The sequence below is a fragment of the Heptranchias perlo genome, chromosome 1 (genome assembly GCF_035084215.1).
Source record: "Heptranchias perlo isolate sHepPer1 chromosome 1, sHepPer1.hap1, whole genome shotgun sequence".
Classification (NCBI taxonomy): Eukaryota; Metazoa; Chordata; class Chondrichthyes; order Hexanchiformes; family Hexanchidae; genus Heptranchias; species Heptranchias perlo.
In genome coordinates this window covers 121070893-121093633 of record NC_090325.1, presented here as the reverse complement: position 1 = coordinate 121093633, position 22741 = coordinate 121070893, and the positions used below count along the sequence as shown (strand labels likewise).

The following is a 22741-nucleotide window of genomic DNA, read 5'->3' as shown; positions in this document are numbered from 1 at the left end:
GGCTCAATTTTATTGTCCTTTGAGCAGTGCAAAATTGTATTTACACCACAGCATAAACAAAATTGAAAGTGATTGAAATGGATATTATAAAAAAAGGCAATTAAATACATTTTTAGAGAGTGAAAAGATTGAAGAATATAATGAGATTGAGATTAACTAAAAAGGGACAGGCTTGTTCAAACTTATGGTCTACTCCTGTTCCTAAAAGTTAGGATCAGTACTAAAGTGTCACCATCATTACTTATTATTTCATGAAAGATTTGTGAGGTTCACCAGCTGGTATTTCTCTTGCCTTCAAGCAAACATACAGTGTTTTAAATGTGCTTTTTTAAAAAACTCATAGACTGCTTCCAGTACTGTTTTTTTTAATGTGTATTCATTCTCTGGATGTGGGTGTCACTGGCAAGATTGGTATTTATAGCCCATCCCTAATTGCCCTGAGAAGCTGGTGGTGGGCCTTCTTGAGCTGTTGCATTCCGTGTCGTGAAGGTGATCCCACAATTCTGTTAGGTAGGGAGTTCCAGGATTTTAACCTAGCGTCGATGAAGGATATATGTCCAAGTTAAGATGGTGTGTGACTTGGAGGGGAACTTGGAGGCGATGGTGTTCCCATGTACCTCTGCCTTTGTCCTTCTCGGTGGTGGAGGTTACAGGTTTACCTTTTTTGCTTTTTTCCCCACTTTTCTTTCCTCTTGCCCTGAAAGCACTAATTCGTACTGGGATAAAGAAACATGAGTGCCCTCCGATTCCTCACCCAAGTGACCATACTCTATGCATGAAGGTAGACAGTGAGTGTTTGGAATCCACTGATACCCTGTTTCCACCTTATTAATAAAAAGGTCTTAAACCAATCAAAAGTTATCACCAATGATTTTTGTTTGGAATTGCAGGCTTTGAATTCAAATTCAGTAAAATTTTACATTTATTTGGAATATTGTAGTTGCAGCTAAAAAAGTTGCAAATTATATATGAAAACCTAAATTATAATTCAGTTCGGCCCCCAGTCCATTGAAGTCAATAAGTAATACTGTACTGGTAATGCCTGCTCTCCTTACTTGTTCCATCAGATGGCGCAGTAACATTTAAAAACTAAAAACAAAAACAACTTTCATTTATATAGCACTTTTAACGTAGAAAAATACATCTCAAGGTGCTTCACAGAAGGTTTAATGTCTCATTCATAAGACAGCAGCTCTGATGGTGCAGCATTCTCTCAGTATGCACTGTCAGCCTAGAATATTTATGCTCAAGTCTCTGGAGTGGGGCTTGAATTCATAATCTTCTGACTCAAGAGGAGAGAGTGCTACCACTGAGCCAAGGCTGACAAGGAACTAGAAGGCTGAAGGCACAGCCACCAATGGTGTGGCAAAGGGAGGGGGATGCACAAGACTTAGATCAGAGGTACAGAGAGTTCTTGGGGGTGGGGAGGGTTGTAATGCTGGAAGAGGTTACAGACTTGAGGTGGGGTAGGGCCATGAAGAGATTTGAGCACGAGGATGAGAATTTTAAATTGAAGGTGTTGGGGACCGGGAGCCGATGTAGATGAGTGAGCACAGGAGTGATGGGTGAGCAGGACGTTCTGCAGGATAGGATATGAGCAGCAGAATTTTGGACGAGCTGAAGTTTATAGAGGGTGGAGCATGGGAGGCTGGCCAGGAGAGCATTGGAGTTGGACAAAGGCATGAAGGAGGGTTTCAGCAGCAGATGGGCTGACGTAGGGACAGAGGCGGGAGATGTTACGGAGATGGAAGTAGGCAGTCTTGGTAATGGTGAGGACATGGGGTCGGAAACTCAGCTTGGCGTGGAATAGGACACCGAGGTTGCGAACATCCTGCCTCAACCTGATACAGTAACCAAGGGCGATGGAATCAGTGGCAAGGGTACGGAGTTTGTGGTGGGGGCCAAAGATAATCGCTTTGGTCTTCCTAAAGTTTAACTAGAGGAAATTGTAGTTCATCCAAGACTAGATGTTGCCCAAGCAATCTGACAACAGTGTCGAGAGAGGCAGTGGAGGGATAGAGCTGGTTATCTTCACTATACATGTGGAAGCTAACTTCATGTATTTGGATGATGTCACTAAATGGCAGCATATAGATGAGGAAGAGGAGGAAGCCAAGGATAGATCTTTGGGGAACTCTAGAGGGACGGGAAGAGAATCCATTGCTGGAGATGCTTTGGCAACGATTTGATTGATAATAGTGGAAATGAGCAAGGGAAATCCCACCGAACCAGATAATGACGGAGAGACGTCAGAGGAGGATGGTGTGGTTGGCCATGTCAAAGGCTTCAAAGAGATCGAGGAGGACATGGAGGGAGAATGGACCATCATGGAAGATGTAATTTTGACTTTGATTAGGGTTGTTTCAGTGCTGTGCAGAGGTGGAAAGATTCAAACATGGAGTTGCAGGAAAGATGGGCACAGAAGTGATAACTTGTTCAAGGACTTTGGACAAGATAGGGAGGTTGGAGATAGGGCAATAGTTTGCAAGGGGTTGAGTGTAGGTTTTTTGAGGAGGGGGGTGATTCCGGCTGTTTGAAAGGGAGAGGGACAGTGCCCGAGAAGAGGGAACCATTTACAATGTCAGCTAGCACGAGGACCAGGAAGGGAAGTTGGGTGGTCATGAGTTTAGGGGAAATGATTACAAGGGAGCAGGATGTGGGTCTCATGGGCAGGATGAGCTTGGAGAGAGCATGAGGGAAGATAGGAGAGAAACTAGAGATAGGCATGGGTTCACAGCAGGAGGAAGCCCAGAGGAGGTTTGGCGTTGGTTAACTCAGCACAGACTGGGGATCAAAAGCGTAACCTTCTAGGTCTGTATCGGTAAGTACATTGGGCCGTGTATTTCTCCACTAAATTTGGGGCTGTTATGAGACTACGCAAATAACTGGCCATTTGACACTCATGATTATTCCCTCCCCATCACACTGATGTACTTCCTGCGGCTGGGTGTAAACGTGAGCCACAAATACATTTATACAACTCTTTTAACATGCATTCTGAACTGTCTTCGTTCTACAGCCTGGAACTATTTTTTACTGCACTTGAATTGGTGTTGGTCCTACCTTTTTCAAAAAATACAAAGTTCAACCAGTGGTCCTTATTGCTGACATTGCAGTACATTTAAAAATAAAGTAGCAGACCAGTCTCCATCCCCATGGTTCAATTGTGCAGCATTTTGAATGGGATCCTCGTAAGTATTCCTCTTTAAAACATATCTCCTTGGCCACATCCTCTAACTCCTGCTCAGGTCTGACCCCTGTCTCTGAAGCAACTTGTGATGTTCTGCTATGTAAGTGGTGCTCTATAAATGCAAGTTGTATAGGTTGCAATTAAAATTCTGCAACTGAGCCCTTTCAAAATGTTGGACCCTACTGGAGAAAACTGGGCAGCTTCATCCCGCTCAGCATCAAGGGTTCTTGTAAACATAAAACACAAATCATGTCATTTGTGCCACCAATTATATCTATATGAAAAATGAGAGAGATTTTTCTCATTGCTGCCACATGGTAACCTTTGAAGGTGCTGATCTCAATTTCTTTTGCCAAAGCCAGGTAGGTGTGTCTGAAGACAGATGTTTCAGACATTTCACAATACTGCCAGTCTCCTACTCCACCCCCCCCCCGCCCCCACATAATAAAACATGGTACTCATTTTGTCACCCCGGAAGCATGAAAAGCTGAGTGAAACTTGCCAGAGTTCAAACTCAGGGCCTACCAGCCTCCTGTTCAGTGTTCAATCAACTGAGCTACCAGAATCTACTCATATGAAAATAAAATAATTATTCCAGGTTCATACAAAAGACTGCTTTGCAAAAAGTTCCCTCTACAGCAGATATCACATTAATTTTGCTAATGGCCAGTATGGCTGCTCCAAAACCACCACATTGCCTGGCAGTGGGAGAGTTAATGTACTAGAGAGATAAACTTTGATGAGCCGAATGGTCTTCTCTCATTCCTGACTTTCCTAAAAATAGATTTTATAAAGCAGGCTGCTTCAGGAGCTGAACCTGATTAAAACTTCTCAAAGGAATGACAGTGACAAAAGCAAACAAATTTTGGGTTGGGAATTTTTATTGTATCTGCACTGCATCACTACCATTAATGTTCTTGCTATATATTTGGGCAATATTTTCCAGTGGGTTAAGCCATTGTGATAAATATTTCAAATGTAAATATTTTAATTTATTATTACATCTACAAAACAGATTTCGCTACAAAATTCAATTGCTCTGATTTTCATGGATCTATCAAAGTCACCCAATCTGTCACATTTTAGGATACTCTTATTGTCTCAAGCTAAAAGTTGTGTGTTTTTTACACACACACACACACACACACACACACAATAGTTTTTGGAAGGGTCATTTATTTACATTAAGTGAACTTTATCAAATATGACAGTTAATCTGCCAAAAAAATCCAACATTGATTTTATATATCAATCCTGGGTATTTATTGAATTATTCTAGCCATAACATTCGACATGAAGAATCGTCAGATGAATGCATTCAAATGCCTGTATTTTTTAATTATTTTCATTTATGTCTTCTCGCTTCAAAGCAAAATTCCTTATGCCATATTTTGGAAGGAAGGTTTCTGTCAGATAATTCGGATATCCAACTGAAGCGATCATGTGAAAAATAATTTGCTAATTATTTTAAGAAAAAAATATACAACAAGCACTCTGCTTGGAAAAACACTAGCAAAATCAGTGGCACGGTGGTCAAGGATAATAATCTGTTGCGCTGGGCAGACCAAGGCTTTAAACCCCCTCCATGCCAAAAGGGCAGTGTTAGATACTTGCATTGCGGCATTAGTTCTCATAGGGTAATATCGGTTCAATAGGAAAGTTGTTATATTTATCATGTTTCACCAGTGGGTGGCACTGCTGAACAATTACTTTTAAAAACAAACAGTAACACCCATTTAAACCCAAGTGGTCGGGCTCCACTCACAACAACAAATGGAAGAATGTCTGTTTTTGTTTTTAATTACTGACCTGCCAGTGAGATTCCAGGATTGATGAACTTTAAAACATGTGATTTCAGAGACTGCAATGTCATTGGCAGATCATTATTTCTGGAGAAGAACTGCCATTCTCTCATTTTTCAATGAAAGGGAAATTTCACCCCCGGGCAAAAAGACATCATTAGCCTTATATTCGTTCAATATTTTACTATGATGACAGACTGTATTAATGTAATGTTGAATACTGTCCAGTGGGAATGGTAAAATCTTGATATTCTCTGCTACTAATCCTATCACTGATCCCTCTGCCATTCCTCACATTGCATTAATTGAGGAGGATGATGTAAGCAGGTACATTGTGGTCATAAAGAGAGCAGAACTCATCTGTAACCAAAACATATTCTGAAGAAAATTGGAAGATCTTTGCCATCACCGTCAACATTGGGCAGAGTGCAAAATTAGCAATTTGTTTGAGAGTGCACTGCAATCCACAGCCTGACTGTTTCAGTATGTAAATGCTGATTTACTTTAACACATCACTGAAATTAATTGTATCTGTTAGGGAAAAATAAATGAACACAGCAAAATCAAGTAATGGGGCATTCCTTTAAAAAAAACAATAAACAGAGGAATAAGGGAGAAAAATTTAAAGAAAGTCTTCATTGAGGTGATCTCATCACCTTGACTTGGTAAAAGCTCATATCATACCAATTTATAAATAGTGTTCTCATTGTTTAATGTGGCCCAATAATATTCATTGTACCCAGCAGTAGGGCACTAAATCAAATAAAATAGCTAATTGCAGACTATACAAAATATTTGATTTCTTAATAATTTGCATTGTCATAAAACAATTATTATTCTGCATGGGTATTAGTTTTGCTCATGGTGCAGAATCTACATAGGAACATAGGGGCCAGGTACACAGTAGGTGCGCCAGGGAAATTGGAATGCTGTGTTTCCCACAGTGGTTGCACGTGTGGATTTTAAAAAAATTCTTACAAATTAATTCCAAGTTTTTATTTAATTTGAACAGATCTCAAAAGTACAGAGAGCACTTTAATGCACTCCATTATATTATGTGACCAGCACCTTATCTCTTTCTAGCCATCAGTAGTGACTGTTTTGAATATCTCCTGATCAGTGAATAATTATTAAATGCACGAGACTGTCATAATTCCCAAATTCTGAAGAACAATCCCTGCCGCACTTGTGTAAATTTTTTACACCACTAACAGCAACCGTCCACATGGTCTCTCCGACTGAGCTTGCAAATTTAGTATTAAATGTGGTTAATTTGTGTAGCATTATGTTGTGGAGCCCCACCCCATAGGAACCGAGTTGGGACGGTTACATTGATTTTACTTAGGACCTTAACACCCAGCAGAGAAAAAAGCCTTTTATATCATCTGTATCAATTGGACTAGAACCAGTTAGCCTGGTGTCAGGAGTCAGAACAAGGTTAAACTGCATTAACTTTAAACAGGATAATTTCCCAGCCTTTTCCACAGGGCTCATCACCAGCTGTTGCTCAGTGCTGTGACCCGCAGAGAGCTGCGACTGGCTTGCAGGGGAGTTGGGAATCGGGTTGGGGGGGTCTAGAATCGGGGGAGAGGATCTGGAATGGGGGGGCTTAAGAGTTGGGGGCTCGGGGGGAGAAGGAGACTGGGGAACGGGAGCTCGGGTGGAGAGGGGGAATGGGGGTTCGGGGGGAGAGGGAGACTAGGGGATAAGGGGCTCGGGGGGGAGAGGGGGAATGGGGGCTCGGGGGGGAGAGGGGGAATGGGGGCTCGGGGGGGAGAGGGGGAATGGGGACTCGAGGGAGGAGACTGGGGAATGGGGGCTTGGGGTACTGGGGAATGGGGACTCGGGGAAGAGGGAGACTGGGGAATGGGGGAGAGGGAAGCTGGGGAATGGGGGAGAGGGAGGCTGGGGAATGGGGGAAAGAAGGGACTGGGGGTCAGGGTATTGGGGCTCAAGTGGGGGGGGGGGAAATAAGGGTGGGATGGGCGTGGGGACCAGCATTTCCGGCAAAGCCAAAAGCAGCCGCAGCAGCAATGTGGTGAGTGGGAGAGGAGCAGCCAGTAAAGGGGTGAGTGGGAGAGGGGCAGCCAGTAATGGGGTGAGTGAAACCTGGGGTGTTACTGTGGGTAAATAGTGAAAGATTGTTTCCATTATTGGGCAAATGGGGAACTAGGGAATGGAAACCAATGAGTCTCATTGGAAGAACCAAGGGGTAAGGGAGGAGGAGGTTTCTTGAACTGAGGACTATTAAACCGTGGGATCATTCACCACATGTGGCTATTGAGGTAGAGACTAAAACTTAATTCAAAAGGGAAGTCGATAAATATTCGAAAAGGAGGAAGATAAAAGGATCTGGGGGAATGGGGTTACAGGAAAGAGCGCCAGCACTGGAGGCCGAATGGCCTCCTCCTGTGCTGTAATTTCTATAATTCTATGAAAACTTTCCTTTATTGAGACTGAGCCCAGGGAATGATTTAGAAATGTTGGTGCTGAGCTGAGTTTAAGGATGATGTTCCCTGTGAGAAGAGCCCCAAATACTGAGCCCGCTGCCCTTTGTGCGATCTCTTGGTTTGGTTCAGGTTGATCTGTGTTGCCTGGTTTTGACACGTGAAGTCCAAGTACAGATCAGCTCTGACTGAAGTTCCCAGTTCAGAGTTGTCACCTTCACTTGGAACCAGAGTCCAAGGAAATAGGGAGAGAGATGGGACCTATTAAAAGTGGCATCAATTGGGGAGCCTGACCGCACCTTGTTCAGTGTAGGGGGATTCTGGCTATAGCTTTAGGATAAATATCAGCGGGTTATAGGATTACTACTAGTTACAGGTAGGCTATCAGGACATTACACATTACTACCAGTTATATATAGACTATCAGTGAGTTACTGTATTACTATTGGTTATGAGGGAAATCTGAGTGTTACCAGTATTATTATCAGTTAATCAGTGCAATTTCAGTGAGTTACCATTAGTTACTGGTGGAATCAAAGTTCCTCCCACCTCTGGGTTCCCCCTGTGAATCACTACTCACCCTCGGATTCCCCTCTTCCCCGACCTCAGATTCCCCTCGTCTCCTGCTCACGGGTGGTCTCCTGGTTCTTGGAACTTGTCACACAACAGTTGCTGGCGCAAAACCACGAGCAAAAATACTCAAGTACAGGGAACCCAACCTTTACAAGATAAATGTAATAACATTTGTAGAAGTCATGTGATCAGAACATCATATGATCAAACCTCCAGGAATGCCTCCAACCAGAGTTGGCAACCCTAGAACCCAGAGTTTGGGACTAAAACACATTTTTCTAGTAGGGATGGAGCGAGCTTTCAGGCTCACTAGCCTGAGCCATACCCAACAGTAGAATGCTTGAGAGCTCCATTTCCGTGTTGATATCAACAGCTGAATATTAAAAAAAATAGTCGGAACTTAAAGCTATGAAATGGGATTGATGGAGTTTGGGGTCTGTTCTCTAGGCTGGGGTGGACAGGACATGGAGAGGCTTCCAACATATAGGAGGATAAAAAGTTATAAGAAGAAACAAAGTGCTGAAAGACATGAATACTGTGGATATAGGAAAGTTATTTAACTTAAACTCTAGTCACAGATTAAAGGAGATGATTACAAAATTAGCAAGCCTCAATCAAAACCAGACATTAAAAGAATGTTTTCCCCAGTCTAGTGGATAGGTAGAATAGACTATCATCAAAGGTAATTAATGCAATGCTAATTAAAGCTTAAAAATAGTTGAACGGATGTCTAATTATGAAAAGGATTGAAGGCTAAAAGTACTGTATAGGGACAGATGATCAAATACTCTTTGTACCAGTGTGGCTCCAGGCCTTTTGGCACCATCAGAATGCCATCTATAGAATGTACCCAGTCAGGGCTGAATAATACAGACAGTAACACTTGATTGGCACCTTGGAGTTTTTACTAATTTCTCTGGGGCTAGGGAAGGGAAGGGGAGGAAATTCCACAAAGTTTTGTTTCCTCGGAAGTTGTACCTAACGCTATTCAGCTCCCTTGGGAGATTAAATAAATTCGGGAGAGTTGCTAATGGTTCATATACTATTTGGTCTGTTGGAAGACGTGGACTTGATGGGCTAGAGAGTCATTTCTCTTTCTATACTTTCTACCGTTCCTATAGTTTGTTTAGTTCTTGTTCGTAGTACAGATGAAGTATTCCCCTTAGCATCAAAAATATTTCTTTCTAAATTTGTTTCTGGAGTCTGCAAACCATGATTGTGGCATATAGTTTTCCTGTGAATTAATTATCTGGGTGAGTGGAATGTTTATGATTTTGTACCTACTTAGATCTGAGTACTTCCATGTTGGTCACACGGCAAGATAAAAAAAAATCTTTTCAAAGCCACTTGTACCCTTTTGCCTGGCCAGGTGTGTGTATAGAGATATAGTCCTGCTGCAAAGAGCATCTAGATAAGGCAAGTATGTGGCATGGGGAGGAAGTTGCTAATCCATCCACACTGGTACATGATAAGCGGGAATAGGGTTTAATCACACAGGAGATATCAAAAAATATATTAGGCTGAATTCTGTAACTTTCTGGTACACTCTGCCTCACTGTATTGGATATGCATTTTTAGTTATTCAATTCAAATGTTCCAGATCTATGGAGGAGATACTGTGCATTGATCATTGCATTACTCCCTTAAAATTAGTTTGGTGGTCCCTACTATACTTGAAATCATTCTGTGCCCCTGCCCTTCCCCTTGTAGCGCACCATAATACAAATGCAATTATGTCTCAAAATTGAATTCTTTTCTTGAAGCAAATGTAATACAATTTTGCCCATTGTGTCAATATTGATTTGATGCTGTTACTAAAACTTGTAGGTACCTTTCTAGAAAACTAATGACTCTTTCTTTAATCTCGTCCCCTTGCTATAGGTCCTGGATAGTATCTACTTCAGCCGTCGTTTCCATGTCCGTTGTGTTGCGAAAGCAGTTGACAAGGCTAGCCACATTGGGACACCACTGAGGAGCAATATTGTCACCATAGGAACGGACAGTTCTATCTGTCACACACCTGTAGTGGCAGGGACAGCAAGGGGATTCCAGGCCCAATCCTTCATTGCGACTCTGAAATACTTAGATGTCAAGCACAAGGAGCATCCCAACAGGTACTATAAAGAAAACCGATCATTAACATCATGATGTTACACTCCAAGCCTTTTTAACATGTTGACATAATAATCATAGGCCATATTAATGTGAATACACAAATATTGTTGCAATATTAATTCATAAAAATCCACAAATACCCCATCAACTGTATTTTTTGTTTCCACTAAATAGTTCTGTGTTGCAGTAAATTTTAGTTTCAACATCCAAATCATTTACTTGAAAGGTGTTAAATCTCCTCTGAGGTTAAGTCCTCCTTATGGTCCACTGCTGAATCTTACAGATCAGGAAGGTTACAGCTTCTTTATCTGGTCTGTGCTGTGAGGCTGATTTCAGCTTCAGCAGCAGTGGGAATGTTTCAGTGGAACACAAGAGTCCCCTGTCTGGGGAAGGAAGCAATCAACCAGGTTTTCCACTCTTGGTCATTATCCAGTGACCCCTTTGTGGCTGTGTAGGATCGGCCTCAGTAGTGATACATTTACAGTCAAATAACCTCCCAATACTCACTGTCTAAGGACACATGAAGAATGGCTACTGGCTGAGGTACCAGACGTCATCTACCCCATATGTGGAACCAAACCTCAGCATAAGCCGGCAGATTGAAAAGAGAAAAAGAGAAGGAAATTAGGAAAGGGAAAAAACACATAATAAATTGTGGATGCACTCCTTATTGGGAATTTCCAGTAATAATGTTTTGTGTTATTTAGTGACTAACAATTGGACAGGAGCATGCTACAAAACTATAATATAATCAGTGCATTCAGGTAGTGTCAAACCATGACAGTGAAGTTTGGAATGATTATCTTACCCCATGAGATGTTATTGGCCATAACTCACTTCAACACATCTGTCATTTTATTTAATACAAGTGGATCTCCCCTGGCATCACCCACAGTTTTATATGGATCAGGCTGAGGGCTGTAGCAGTACAGCTATTGCTCTGTAGGGGTGATTCCGATTCCTGGCACTCCGTGTTGGAAGTAGCACACGCAGGGAGCGCATCTTGAGAACTCATGGGCCCCAGACCATGATTTTCCATCCATTAAGATGGCACCCATGATTTCCCGAGATGCACTGCCTTTGAAATATCGGATCAAGGAATCAGCCCGTATACAAATTAGTCAAAATGTAGGTTTTAACACTTTTAAGTTCTTCATTAAGTTCATGTATCATTCTCATTATCAGTGTATGGGCTTATTTATGAAGACACAGAATTACAAAGAATGTACAGCACAGAAACAGACCATTTGGTCCAACAGGTCCATGCCGGTGTTTATGCTCCACGTGTGTACATTTTACAGATTCATGTTCCTGACATGGAGCTTTGCCCACTGGCAGTGTATACAGTGAACGTGTGTGGAGATCCGTGGACCCTGCAGGATTTTTGTGTTCTTAATGGATCTGTGTCTGAATTCGCAATATGAGCTACCAACAGGCAAAGCTTCACGTTGGGAGCATGTGTTCATAAAATATGTTCTGTTATGTAAAAGTTTTAATGCTTTTATTTCCAACAAGCTATGGTTCATATGTTATCTATGTGTAAGCCTAAAAATTACTGTTTAGGAAGAACTTGCAATTATATAGTGCCTTATCACATTTAACAGAAACAACCCAAAGTGCTTCACAGAAAATGGATTACTTTTGAAATGTAGTCATTGTTGTTATGTAGACAAATATGGCAGACAATTTGCGCAGAACTGGGTCCCAAAAAGACAATTTTATGAATGACCAGTTAATCTGTTTGTAATAATGTTGTTTGCAGGAGGAATGTTAGCTAGGGTACTAGGAGAACTCCCTGCTGTTCTTCAAATCATGTCATGGAATCTGTAATGTCCACTTGAACCACAGGAAGAAGCAGATGGGAACTTGGTTTAACGTTACATCCAAAGGACTCCAGCTTCAACAATGCAGTAGTCCTTCAGTAATGACTTTTTGAGCTCTATTTGTAGGGTGATAGGGAGTTGGGGAAAGAGTATGAGAGATGCTTGGGGCATCTCAGGGCAGGGGAGGAGGTGGCTGAGGTATGGTCTCAATCTTTGAGATGAAGAAATCCATAAGCTTCCAATATTTGATGTTGGAGGAGAATTTGGTAGGGGAGCAGAGGAAGGCAGTCAGAGGAGGCAATTTATCATCAACTAGGGGAGCCTGAGATTGTCCTTAATCTCCAGGATTATCAAGGAGTACTGGGGCAATTTGGACCTGGAGCATGAAACGTGGTATTGCTTTAGATGATTGAGCCAGATTCAGAGCTGACCACCAGGTGCACTCAGATTTAAGGGCGCAGAGGAGGAAATTGTACCACAGGAAATGTGGGGATGAGAGACAGTGAGGGGAAAAAATCATGAAGGCAGAAACAGCTGTGTCGAGGCGGGTGGACAGCCAGAGGAGAGAAAGTTGGGAGTTTGAAAAGGTGTCGGAAAGAGGGCTGGGGTATAGCTTTTTCTGGGGTGCATGGATGATAGCAGAGTGGTTAGAAACAGACAGAATAATGTCAATGATAAGGCAAATGAGAAAGTGATCAGAGTTGACTTAGTCTAAGATAGAAACCTTGGAGATAGCAGGACTTGTGAGATGACTAGGACAAGGGGATGGTTGTGAGTGGGGGAAGTTTATTTGGAGAGTGAGATTGAGTGAAGAGAGGAATTAGAGGACAGTGGGCCGGGAGAATTAGGTGAAAGCTGAAATCACCAAGGATGAGGATTTACTCACTGCAGAGGCTGAGTGAAGAGAGGTGAGGGAAGATTGCAGCTAAGTTGCCAGGCCACTTGGGAGGATGGTAGATGGGAAGGTAGACTTTGAAGGAAAAGTGAGAGGAGTGGTGGAAAGTGAGGTGATCAAAGGAGGAGAAGATGCCAGAGAAGAAAGGAGACAAGTTGAGGGCAACTACTACAAGGCAGGGGCGGAAAATAAGGTGGAATATATAGCCAGGCAAAGGGGACAACAGTCGACTAGAAAAAAGGAATGGGAGAGCTTGGATCTAAGGCAGCATCCAAAATGTAGAGAAGTGGCTTGGTTGGAGTGCAGTTTGTTTATTATAATTAGTAGATTTTAAACCTCCTCATATGAGGAAGATCTTACACTATAATAGTGCAAGCCTTACAGGTAGAAAAATAACAGTGCCTGTGCAACTGTCCTTCAGCACTTCAAGGGTAACTAAACTCCAGCAGCGAAGTCATTCTTTAATTAGATCACCCGCTGTCCTCTCCTTTTAATTACTGTGAATGGCTCTCAGCTTTCATGTTAATTAAAGAGTGAAAAGGGAGTCCTGTAATAAAACAAATGATTTCACTGCTGGAACTGAGTTTTTCTTTGATGATGGTCATACCATTTTTGCAAGAAGGTGGGGGAGGCCTACTCCCGCAGATATCTGGGTACAGGCTTTTAAAGTAACATTTGGCTGATGCACAGGATGTCAGTAATGCGTCCTATCCGAAAAAGAGCTAAAGTAAGTGCATAATGTTGAAGATTAGCAATATTAATAGAGCTGTGACTAAATAGTAACAATATGATTGGATGGTATGTAGCAGATTTCAGCATTATATCGACACCTGTCCTCTTGCTTCAACAGCTAGTTCAATAGTCAGTTTTCACATTAATTTAAGTATTAGTAGAACCATAGCAGGCTAACTAATATAAATATTGTATCTGCAAGCACTTCCTGCCATCTTTTTCCATTTTAAATTCTTTTGTCCACATTTATAATGGAAACTGCCTCTGTAAATGTGCCACAATGTAATCAAGCCCTGGTCCAATTATGACTTGGCCTCTAACCCCACTTCACCTAGAATCATAGAATCATAGCACAAAAGGAGGCCATTCGGTTTATCATGCCTGTGCTGGCTCTTTGAAAGAGCTATCCAATTAGCTCTAACTCCCTTGTTCTTTCCCCGTGGCCCTGAAAATTTTTCCCCTTCAAGTATTTATCCAATTTCATATTATTGAATCTGGTTCCACCACCCTTTCAGGCAGTGCATTACAGATCATAGCAACTCATTATATAAAAAATTCTTCCCTCATCTCGCCTCTGGTTCTTTTGCCAATTACCTTAAATCTGTGTCCTTTGGTTACCGACCCTTCTGCCACTGGAAACCCGTTTCTTTATATTTACTCTATCAAAACCCTTCACGATTTTGAACATCTCTAACAAATCTCCCCTTAACCTTCTCTGCTTTAAGGAGAACAACCCTAGTTTCTCTCGTCTCTCCATGTAATTGAGGTCTTTCATCCCTGGTACCATTCTAGTAAATCTCCTCTGCACCCTCTCTAAGGCCTTGACATCTTTCCTAAATTGTGGTGCCTAGAATTGGCCACAATACTCCAGCTGGGGCCTAAACAGTGTTTTAAAAAGGTTTAGTATAACTTCCTTGCTTTTGTACTCTATGCCTCTATTTATAAAGCCAAGTATCCTGTATGCCTTTTTAACAGCCTTCTCAATTTGTCCTGCCACCTTCAAAGACTTGCGTATGTGTACCTCAGGTCTCTCTGTTCCTGCACCCGCTTTAAAATTGTACTCCTCATTCTTCCTACCAAAATGTATCACTTCACACTTCTTTGTGTTAAATTTTATCTGCCATGTGTCTGCCTATTTTTCCAGTCTGTCTATGTCCTCCAGAAGTCTGTTACTATCCTCCTCAGTGTTTAATACATTTCCGAGTTTTGTGTCATCTGCAAACTTTGAAATTATGTCCTGTGTACCCAAGACCAAGTCATTAATATATGTTAAAAAGAGCAGTGGTCCCAACACCAGGGGGACACCACTGTATACTTCCCTCCTGTCTGAAAAATAACTGTTCACCACTACTCTCTGCATTCTGTCCCTTAGCCAATTTCGTATCCATGCTGCCACTGCTCCTTTAATCCCATGGGCTTCAAAATTGCTAACAAGTCTATTATATGGTACTTTATCAAATGCCTTTTGAAAGTCCATCAACTGCACTACCCTCATCAACCCTCTCCGTTACTTCATCAAAGAACTCAATCAAGATAGTAAAACATAACAAATCCATGCTGGCTGTCATTTATTAACCCATATTTTTCCAAGTGTAAATTTGTCCCAGATTACTGTCTCTAAAAGTTTCTCCACCACCGACATTAGGCTGACTGGCCTGTAGTTGCCAGGATTATCCCCCTCCCATTTTTTGAACAGGGATGTAACATTTGCAATCCTCCAGTCCTCTGGCACCACTCCCATATCTAAGGAAGATTAGAAAATTGTGGCCAGAGCCTCTGCAATTTCCAGCCTTACTTTCCTCAACCTAGGAAGCATCCCATCCGGACAGGGCAACATTTCTACTTAGTTCGCTGCCAACCTTTTAAGTACCTCCTCTTTATCTATTTTTATCCTATCCAATTTCTCTGCTACCTTCTTTACAGTGACATTGGCAGCATCCTCTTTAGTGCAGGAAGATGCAAAGTACTCATTTAGTACCTCAACCATGCCCTCTGTCTCCACAAGAAGATCTTGTTTTTGGTCCCTAATCAGCCCCACCCTTCCTTTGACTATCCTTTTGCTATTTATATGTTTATAAAAGACTTTTGGGTTCACTTTTATATTACCTGCTAATCTATTCTCATATACAGACTTTGCCCCTCTTATTTCCTTTTTCAGTTCTCCCCTGTACTTTTTGTATTCATGTTGGTTCTCTACTTAATTATGAACCTGCTTTTATCATAAGCATCCTCTTACTGTTTAATTTTAATCTCTATATCTTTAGTCATCCAGGGAGCTCTAGCTTTGGATGCCCTTCCTTTTCCCCTCATGGGAATGTATCTAGTCTGTACCCGAACTATCTCCTCTTTGAAGGCTTCCCATTGCTCATTTCTTGTTTTACCTGCCAATCTTTGATTCCAATCCACCTGGGCGAGATCCCTTTTCAACTCACTGAAATTAGCCCTCCTCCAGTTGAGTATTTTCACATTTGATTTTTCCTTGTCCTTTTCCATAACTATTCTAAACCTAATGATATTGTGATCACTGTTTCCCAAATGCTCCACTGTTGAAACTAACTCCACTTGCCTCACTTCATTCCCCAGAACTAGATTTAGCACTGCTTCCTTCCTCATTGGGCTGGAAAAAATACTGATTAAGAAAGTTCTCTTGTTCACATTTTAGGAATTCCACCCCCCCCACCCCCGCCTTAGCCCTTTACACTGTTATTTTCCCAGTCTACATTAGGATAATTGAAGTCCCCCATTATCACTACTCTAAAGTTCTTGCATCTTTCTGCAATTTGCCTGTAAATTTGTTCCTCTATCTCCTTCCCACTATTTGGTGGCCTATGGTACACACCCAGCAGCTTAATAGCTCCTCTATTGTTCCTTAATTCTAACTAAATAGATTTTGTCTTTGAACACTCAAGTACATCATCCCTTTCTAGTGCTGTAACAGTATCTTTGATCAATACTGCCAACTGAAGACTAAACTTGGTCTTGACTCCCCAGGGTTAATTTCCCCTTTCGGTGGAGGAAAAAAGCTGGTGGTAGTGGATCGACCGCCCGATAGACACCCCTCCTCATTTACCTTTCTGTTGACGTCAACAGATGTGATCAACAGATGTATATCATGCACTCCTTATTTGGGCACTGCCATTCTGTGACATACAGTCAAACCTGCAGCTGCAAACTTCTACACTAGATGGAGCTTCATAAACTCCAGAAGCTGCAGATCCACGTACCCGTACCTATAGCATCACTAATGTACTCTAAGGGAAATTCGCTTCGTCCTGACTTTCCATGAGCAAAGCCACAGTAGATCCATCAGTTATTAAAGGAATAGCCTAGGTGAAGTGCCAGGGTCTACAATGCAGGACACCATGAAGGTTGAAGAGCAGGAGAAAAGAAAGATCAAGCAAGAAATGAAGTACTGCCCATTGCCTTCATTGAATAAAATTTGTTTCAATATTGTACAATGTCACTTTTGTCAATCAGATGATAAGCAATGGAATTAACAAATTTATGGATTTCTTTTCCATTTATTTTGTTCAGAATCCACATTTCTGTGCAGATCCCTCACCAGGATGGGATGTTGCCTCTAGTGTCCACCATGCCGCTGCATAACCTGCATTTCCTCTTATCAGAATCCATCTACAGGCACCAACACATCTGCTCCAACCTGGTTACACTCAAGGACCTCAGGAGTATCACAGGTAGAACCCTGAGCAAATTCAAAGCTCCACAACCTGTCATCAGCAAAGCTTCTGCTGTCTTTGTATTAACATAATTAAGGGACAAAAATTGCAACACACAAAAGTTAAGGTTTTGTCATGTTTAAACCATAGTGTGTTGTGTTTCCATAGGCAACTGAAGTGTATGCAAAAATTTATATATCCACCCACCAATTCTAAGGGGTGAAATTCTTTCTGCCGATAATTTTGGTTTAAAAAAAAGTCAGCATGAGAACAAAATAGGAAAACTCATGCCAATGTTTTCACTATAATTATTATTCACAGGAGGAATTGCATGCCCAAAATGTTTTCAGGTCATGATCAGACCTCTGTGTACCACTGACTCTCTCTGTTTTTCTTCTTTCATTCATTTTTAATGTATCTGTTTTTTTCAATATATCCATGTAAAAACACACCAAGAAAAGTACAAAAAAATTAAAATTGTGATAGTTTGCGAAATAAAGTTTTGACATTCTGCTAAAGAAATTGAATAACTAAACCCAAGGGAAGAAACCATAAACATGTTCGTTTTACGTGTATTTATGATTTCATTACAGATAGTGAGCACAACCTTGTTATTAACCCCGAAGTGCTACTTCCACAACAGGTTCCATGCATTGAAAAGCTCTAATTTGGTGATAGCTGGATATTTTCCCAAGGAGATGTATATATCCCATCGGCTCTGTTTGACACATACCTTTAATGCCCCAGTTTTAAAATTCTGCTCCACTTATATACATGCTTTCAGTATAGGAGAGAGGTATCCAGTACTAGTAATAAGACATGTCATACCTGAAGCCTTATAATAGAATATTCTCAACAGAGATCAATACTTCTGGTCTGTCCCTTCTCTGTTGTTTTGTTTTTTTACCTGCCTTCCTCTGTACATGTGAGTTTTCTTATAAAATATAGGAATTCCTGTGAAACAGGAGGAGTGCAATTTTAGAAAAATATTAAACATTTTACCTTACCTGTGTTATCGGTATCCTTGACTTAACATCCTTTGAATTCTTTCCATAATTGTACCTTTACAGTCACTTCACAATCATTCTGATTCTAAAACTAACTGCACCTTAGAAGTCAGATAGAGATTAAAAAACAACACTATAATTTTTATGTTTTCTATTTATTCGCTTAAAGCAAATATTCCTGCTGTGTTAGTATACAGATGGAATCTTTCTGTTATCAGCTTAACAAGTTAAAGTATTCAAAAAATTAAGGAAAGGTGTGTGTTGCAGACTCTGGATTTCTAGATGATGTCATCTATGACAGTATCACTCTTGGCCCTGGGTACGATCGGCCGTTCCAGTTTGACCCGAATGTAAGAGAACCCAAAACCATCCAGCTGTATAAGCACCTCAACCTGAAGAGCTGTATCTGGACATTTGATGCCTACTACGATATGACAGAACTGATTGATGTCTGCGGTGGCTCAGTGACAGCTGACTTCCAGGTGATTATTTCCAGAGAAATCAAAGAGTTGATATGCTCATTCTTATTTAAACATCGTTTACAACTGCTTTACTTACACCAGTCCAAAATGTAAGCAACTTCGCAATGCAACTCTATATGCCAATTAAATGAAAGACTGTTATCACATTAAAACATGCTCAGCTCTGTTATGGTGTCAACCATAATTGTAACTAAAGAAAATGTTTATAATATTCAGATTTTAAAGGTTAGAGGTTTAAATAACACCTGATGACATTCTCAGGACATCTCAAAGCGCTTTGTAGTCGATTAATTACTTATGAACTGTTGCTGTGTAGGGAAACACAGCAGTTAATTTGGACACAGTAAGGCCCCACAATCAGCAAATCAAATGAATAGATAGACTGTTTTGGTGGTGATGGTTGAAGGAGCAATATTGGCCAGGACACTGGGAGAACTCCCTGCTCTATTCTGAATAGTACCATTGGATCTTTTGAATCAATGTAAACAGATAGACGGTACCTTGGTTGAACATCTTATCTGAAAAGTGGCACCTCAACAATGCAACACTCCCTTGGTACTGCACTAACAACTCAACCTAAATTATGTCCTCAAAGACGTGGAGTAGGCATTGAACTCTCAGTCTTATAACTCAGTGAGAATACTATCAAATGAGCCAACTTACACCATAGTTAAAGTCTGTGTCAAAAAGAGATGTTTCATACAAGGTTGAAAAGTGTATTATATTTGGACAATCTTCCAATTTAAGGCCATTGTTAATTAGATTAACTATTCAGTTGATTTACAGTCTTTTATCAATTTATATTTTGTGTAGTGATATGCATATTGGTATGAATCTATATGCATAACAATGTCCATCATCTGTGGGGGTGAGAGCATGGAGAGATTTTTGGAGAACTATTTCTCTAGGGGTTAATGGATTGAGTAGGGTTCATGGTAAAGTGGACTATACGTAGTCTGTGGGCCAAAAGCTTTTTCCTCTGCCACACTTCCCTATGTTCTTATAATTGGCAGGTACGAGATTCTGCCCAATCGTTCCTGACCGTATCAGTGCCTTTGTACGTGTCTTACATTTACGTGACAGCACCAAGAGGCTGGGCATCACTGGAGCATCACACCGAGATGGAGTTCTCATTCTTTTACGACACAGTTCTATGGAGAACAGGTAAGTCAGATGATTGCAAATAAATTAAGTTTTTTTTATTTAATTTTTTTTCATTTACCTAATGTGAAGCTTTTCATTATATTTCTTGTTACTTAATATAGGCATACAAACCGACAGTGTATTGTCAGCACGACTTCAGATAATACGGATTTACATAAGGGAAGATGGTCGTCTTGTCATTGAATTCAAGACCCATGCAAAATTTAGAGGCAAGTAATTTCCTTGTGGGTTGAAGGAAGTTGAAAAAGGGAAATAGATAGAGTTTATTAAAGGATTAACTGTTGGATAAAATTCATATTTCATAAGAGAGAATCACGTGTTCTGTAAATCACTTTTACAAGAATAACGTAATTCATATTCAACAATTCATCAGTATAGTCTGTGTTACTATTGACTCTAAATGTGTAATACCACTTTATGACAGCAATATAAAGAATAATGGATTCTTTGTACAACACAGTAAAAGAGGCACTGATAGTTTTCAGTAAATACTTCTCTTGTGTCACATTTTACTTTTAACGGTTCTTTAAGCGCTCTTAACATTGCACCCACAGCACTTTCTGATTTGAATACAGCAAACGTTGACACAAAATCGTGTCAGTCTTCTGTATCTAGGCTGCAAAACTGGCCCAAAGGCTGGTTTTCAATCAATGAAATCTCATCTTAAAAAAATAAGTTCCTCCCGCCTCCAAAATGGAAAGTGCAAGTTGGCAGGCGAAAGGAGAAAGGCACGTTGATTGTTATTACACTTTCAAAAAGTAGGAAAGGTTACAATATGTAGAATAGAATTTGAAGTGATAAAGGAGTAAAATTGAAGTTAAAATTGAAAACATACTTCAAACCGTGACAAATTAGCTGATCTCAAGACGATTCCTCATCACTATCCGCTGACCTTATTAGTAATGTACATGTATGGATGTCACTAATGTTAGGGAACAAAAGAAGATGTACCCAATTGTGGCTTCAAAACCGTTGTTCCGAGCTGAGAGAGAAGAAAACTCAACCTTGTATTTTTTTTCCCTCTCTAGGTCACTTTGTGATGGATCACCACACACTACCAGACCAGAAGTCTCAGATTGTAGCTCCTGATCATTTAGGAGGCATTGAATTTGACCTGCAGTTGCTCTGGAGTGCTCAGACATTTGATTCCCCATATCAATTGTGGCGAGCAACCAGTTCCTACAACAGGTAGAGAACAAAGATATCTCCTTTGCTAGACTTGTGCTTTTTAAGGAATACAATAATTTAAAAGTATGTTTTAAAAATAATGTTAGTGATTTACTTATTAAAAACAGAATACTGATTTGTTCTGAACTATGTGCTGCCATATTTTGGAAAAAATCTAGATGGTAATATTTAACTTTTTCACTGTAATGGAGAGGAGATATTTTGCCTGTTCATACTGTTTGTTCTGGGAAGGATGACATCACTGATCTTTACTTTTACTTACGTCAAATTCTATAACTATAATGCAACACTCAGTAGCTGTACCGTAACATTTTCCATAGAACTTTGATTCATCCAAAAATAATAAATATCTGTTTTGTTTATGAGCCTAAATTCTCTAAAAAGTTTGATTGCGCAGCCACAGAGCACAAGCTGTCTACCCAAAATACACTGTATGGAGGAGAGACAACCGGCATTAATTTCTGCGGTGGTTCTCCTGATCATTCGTCGTGACTTGGGGGAAGATCTGCGGAAACCTGGAGAAACAGCACAAAGACCATTTACGACGTTTCTTCAGGGTTTCCACAGATCTTCCCTCGAAATTATGGTGGACGATCCAGAGAGTCCCTGTGGAAATTCAACCCCAATGTCAACCAGTTATGTTGTAAGGGCACCTTCCTACAGGCTCTAATTCTCAGCAGCATGCAGATTAGAATATTCAACAAAGGACTTTGTTTGTGAGTAAGCTATTGATTTTATTTTACGTATAAAATAAAGTTCCCTTTTGATTGATGTGTTCCTAATGTTCTCCTGTTTACTTTGAGAAATTAAATTCTTTCTAAGAAAAAAAAAGCACTGTAGTCCTGGTTACAGAAAGGTGTCAGGGAATGTTTAATCCACTTGTGCCAAAACCTGAAAAATGTTATAATGTGGTGTAATAGGCTGCGTTATTCTTCATTTAGGCAGTAACCTCTCAACATTAGGTGGCAAGTGTAAAACTAAGCTACTAATGAGACAATAGGATTAGCTAACACAAAATATTTCCATATTCATGGTGGATGTAGTTTTAATGCAGGACCTGGCAGATTCATTGATGGATTGTGATTTTGAAAAAATTGAGATTGTTTCAGATCAGACAATAAACTCAGCAATCCGTGAGATGGATGGGATAATACTTACATTCATACAAGCCTGGAAATTTCTGTTAGCTGTATTAGTGGACCAATGTTTAACACGTTTATATTCCTTTGTCCACTATTTAAAGCCAGTGTTTATCCATTTATTTAAATGGGTTAGTGCCTTTGTTCAAGTAGGGAACAAGCAATGTTATATGTATCACAATGTATCACATTGGAAGATCTCAAAGTGCTTCACATAAAGAATAACTTTGAAGTGTAGTGACTGGTATTATGTAAGGATAGTATAATAAATAATAAGAAATGGACAACTTGATTTTTGTCAAAAAAATTTAGCAAGACTGGCACCTTCATGAATCTGGGACCATTAAGAATATTTAAATCTTCCAAGCGACAAGATCTTGCATTGTTAAGATCCCAAACTAATATCCCAAAAATGGGCTTATTTTGTTTAGGTAAGTGCAGAATGTGTATAAAATTGAATTCTATTGAACACGTTATTATAAAGCTAACAATTTGGGATTGAGATCT

General features: G+C 40.4%; 1 protein-coding gene across 3 annotated transcripts in view; it reads left to right on the top strand.

Moving 5' to 3' along the window:
- The window catches only part of fras1 (Fraser extracellular matrix complex subunit 1), a 451223-nt gene that overhangs the window by 413610 nt on the left and 14872 nt on the right, over positions 1-22741 (top strand). For all 3 annotated transcript variants that reach the window (XM_067990719.1, XM_067990709.1, XM_067990729.1), the window contains 6 exons: positions 9894-10126; positions 17112-17272; positions 18529-18743; positions 19757-19907; positions 20009-20116; positions 20936-21095. In XM_067990719.1, the coding sequence (XP_067846820.1) occupies positions 9894-10126; positions 17112-17272; positions 18529-18743; positions 19757-19907; positions 20009-20116; positions 20936-21095 (1028 nt within the window). The remainder of the gene's footprint in view (positions 1-9893; positions 10127-17111; positions 17273-18528; positions 18744-19756; positions 19908-20008; positions 20117-20935; positions 21096-22741) is intronic.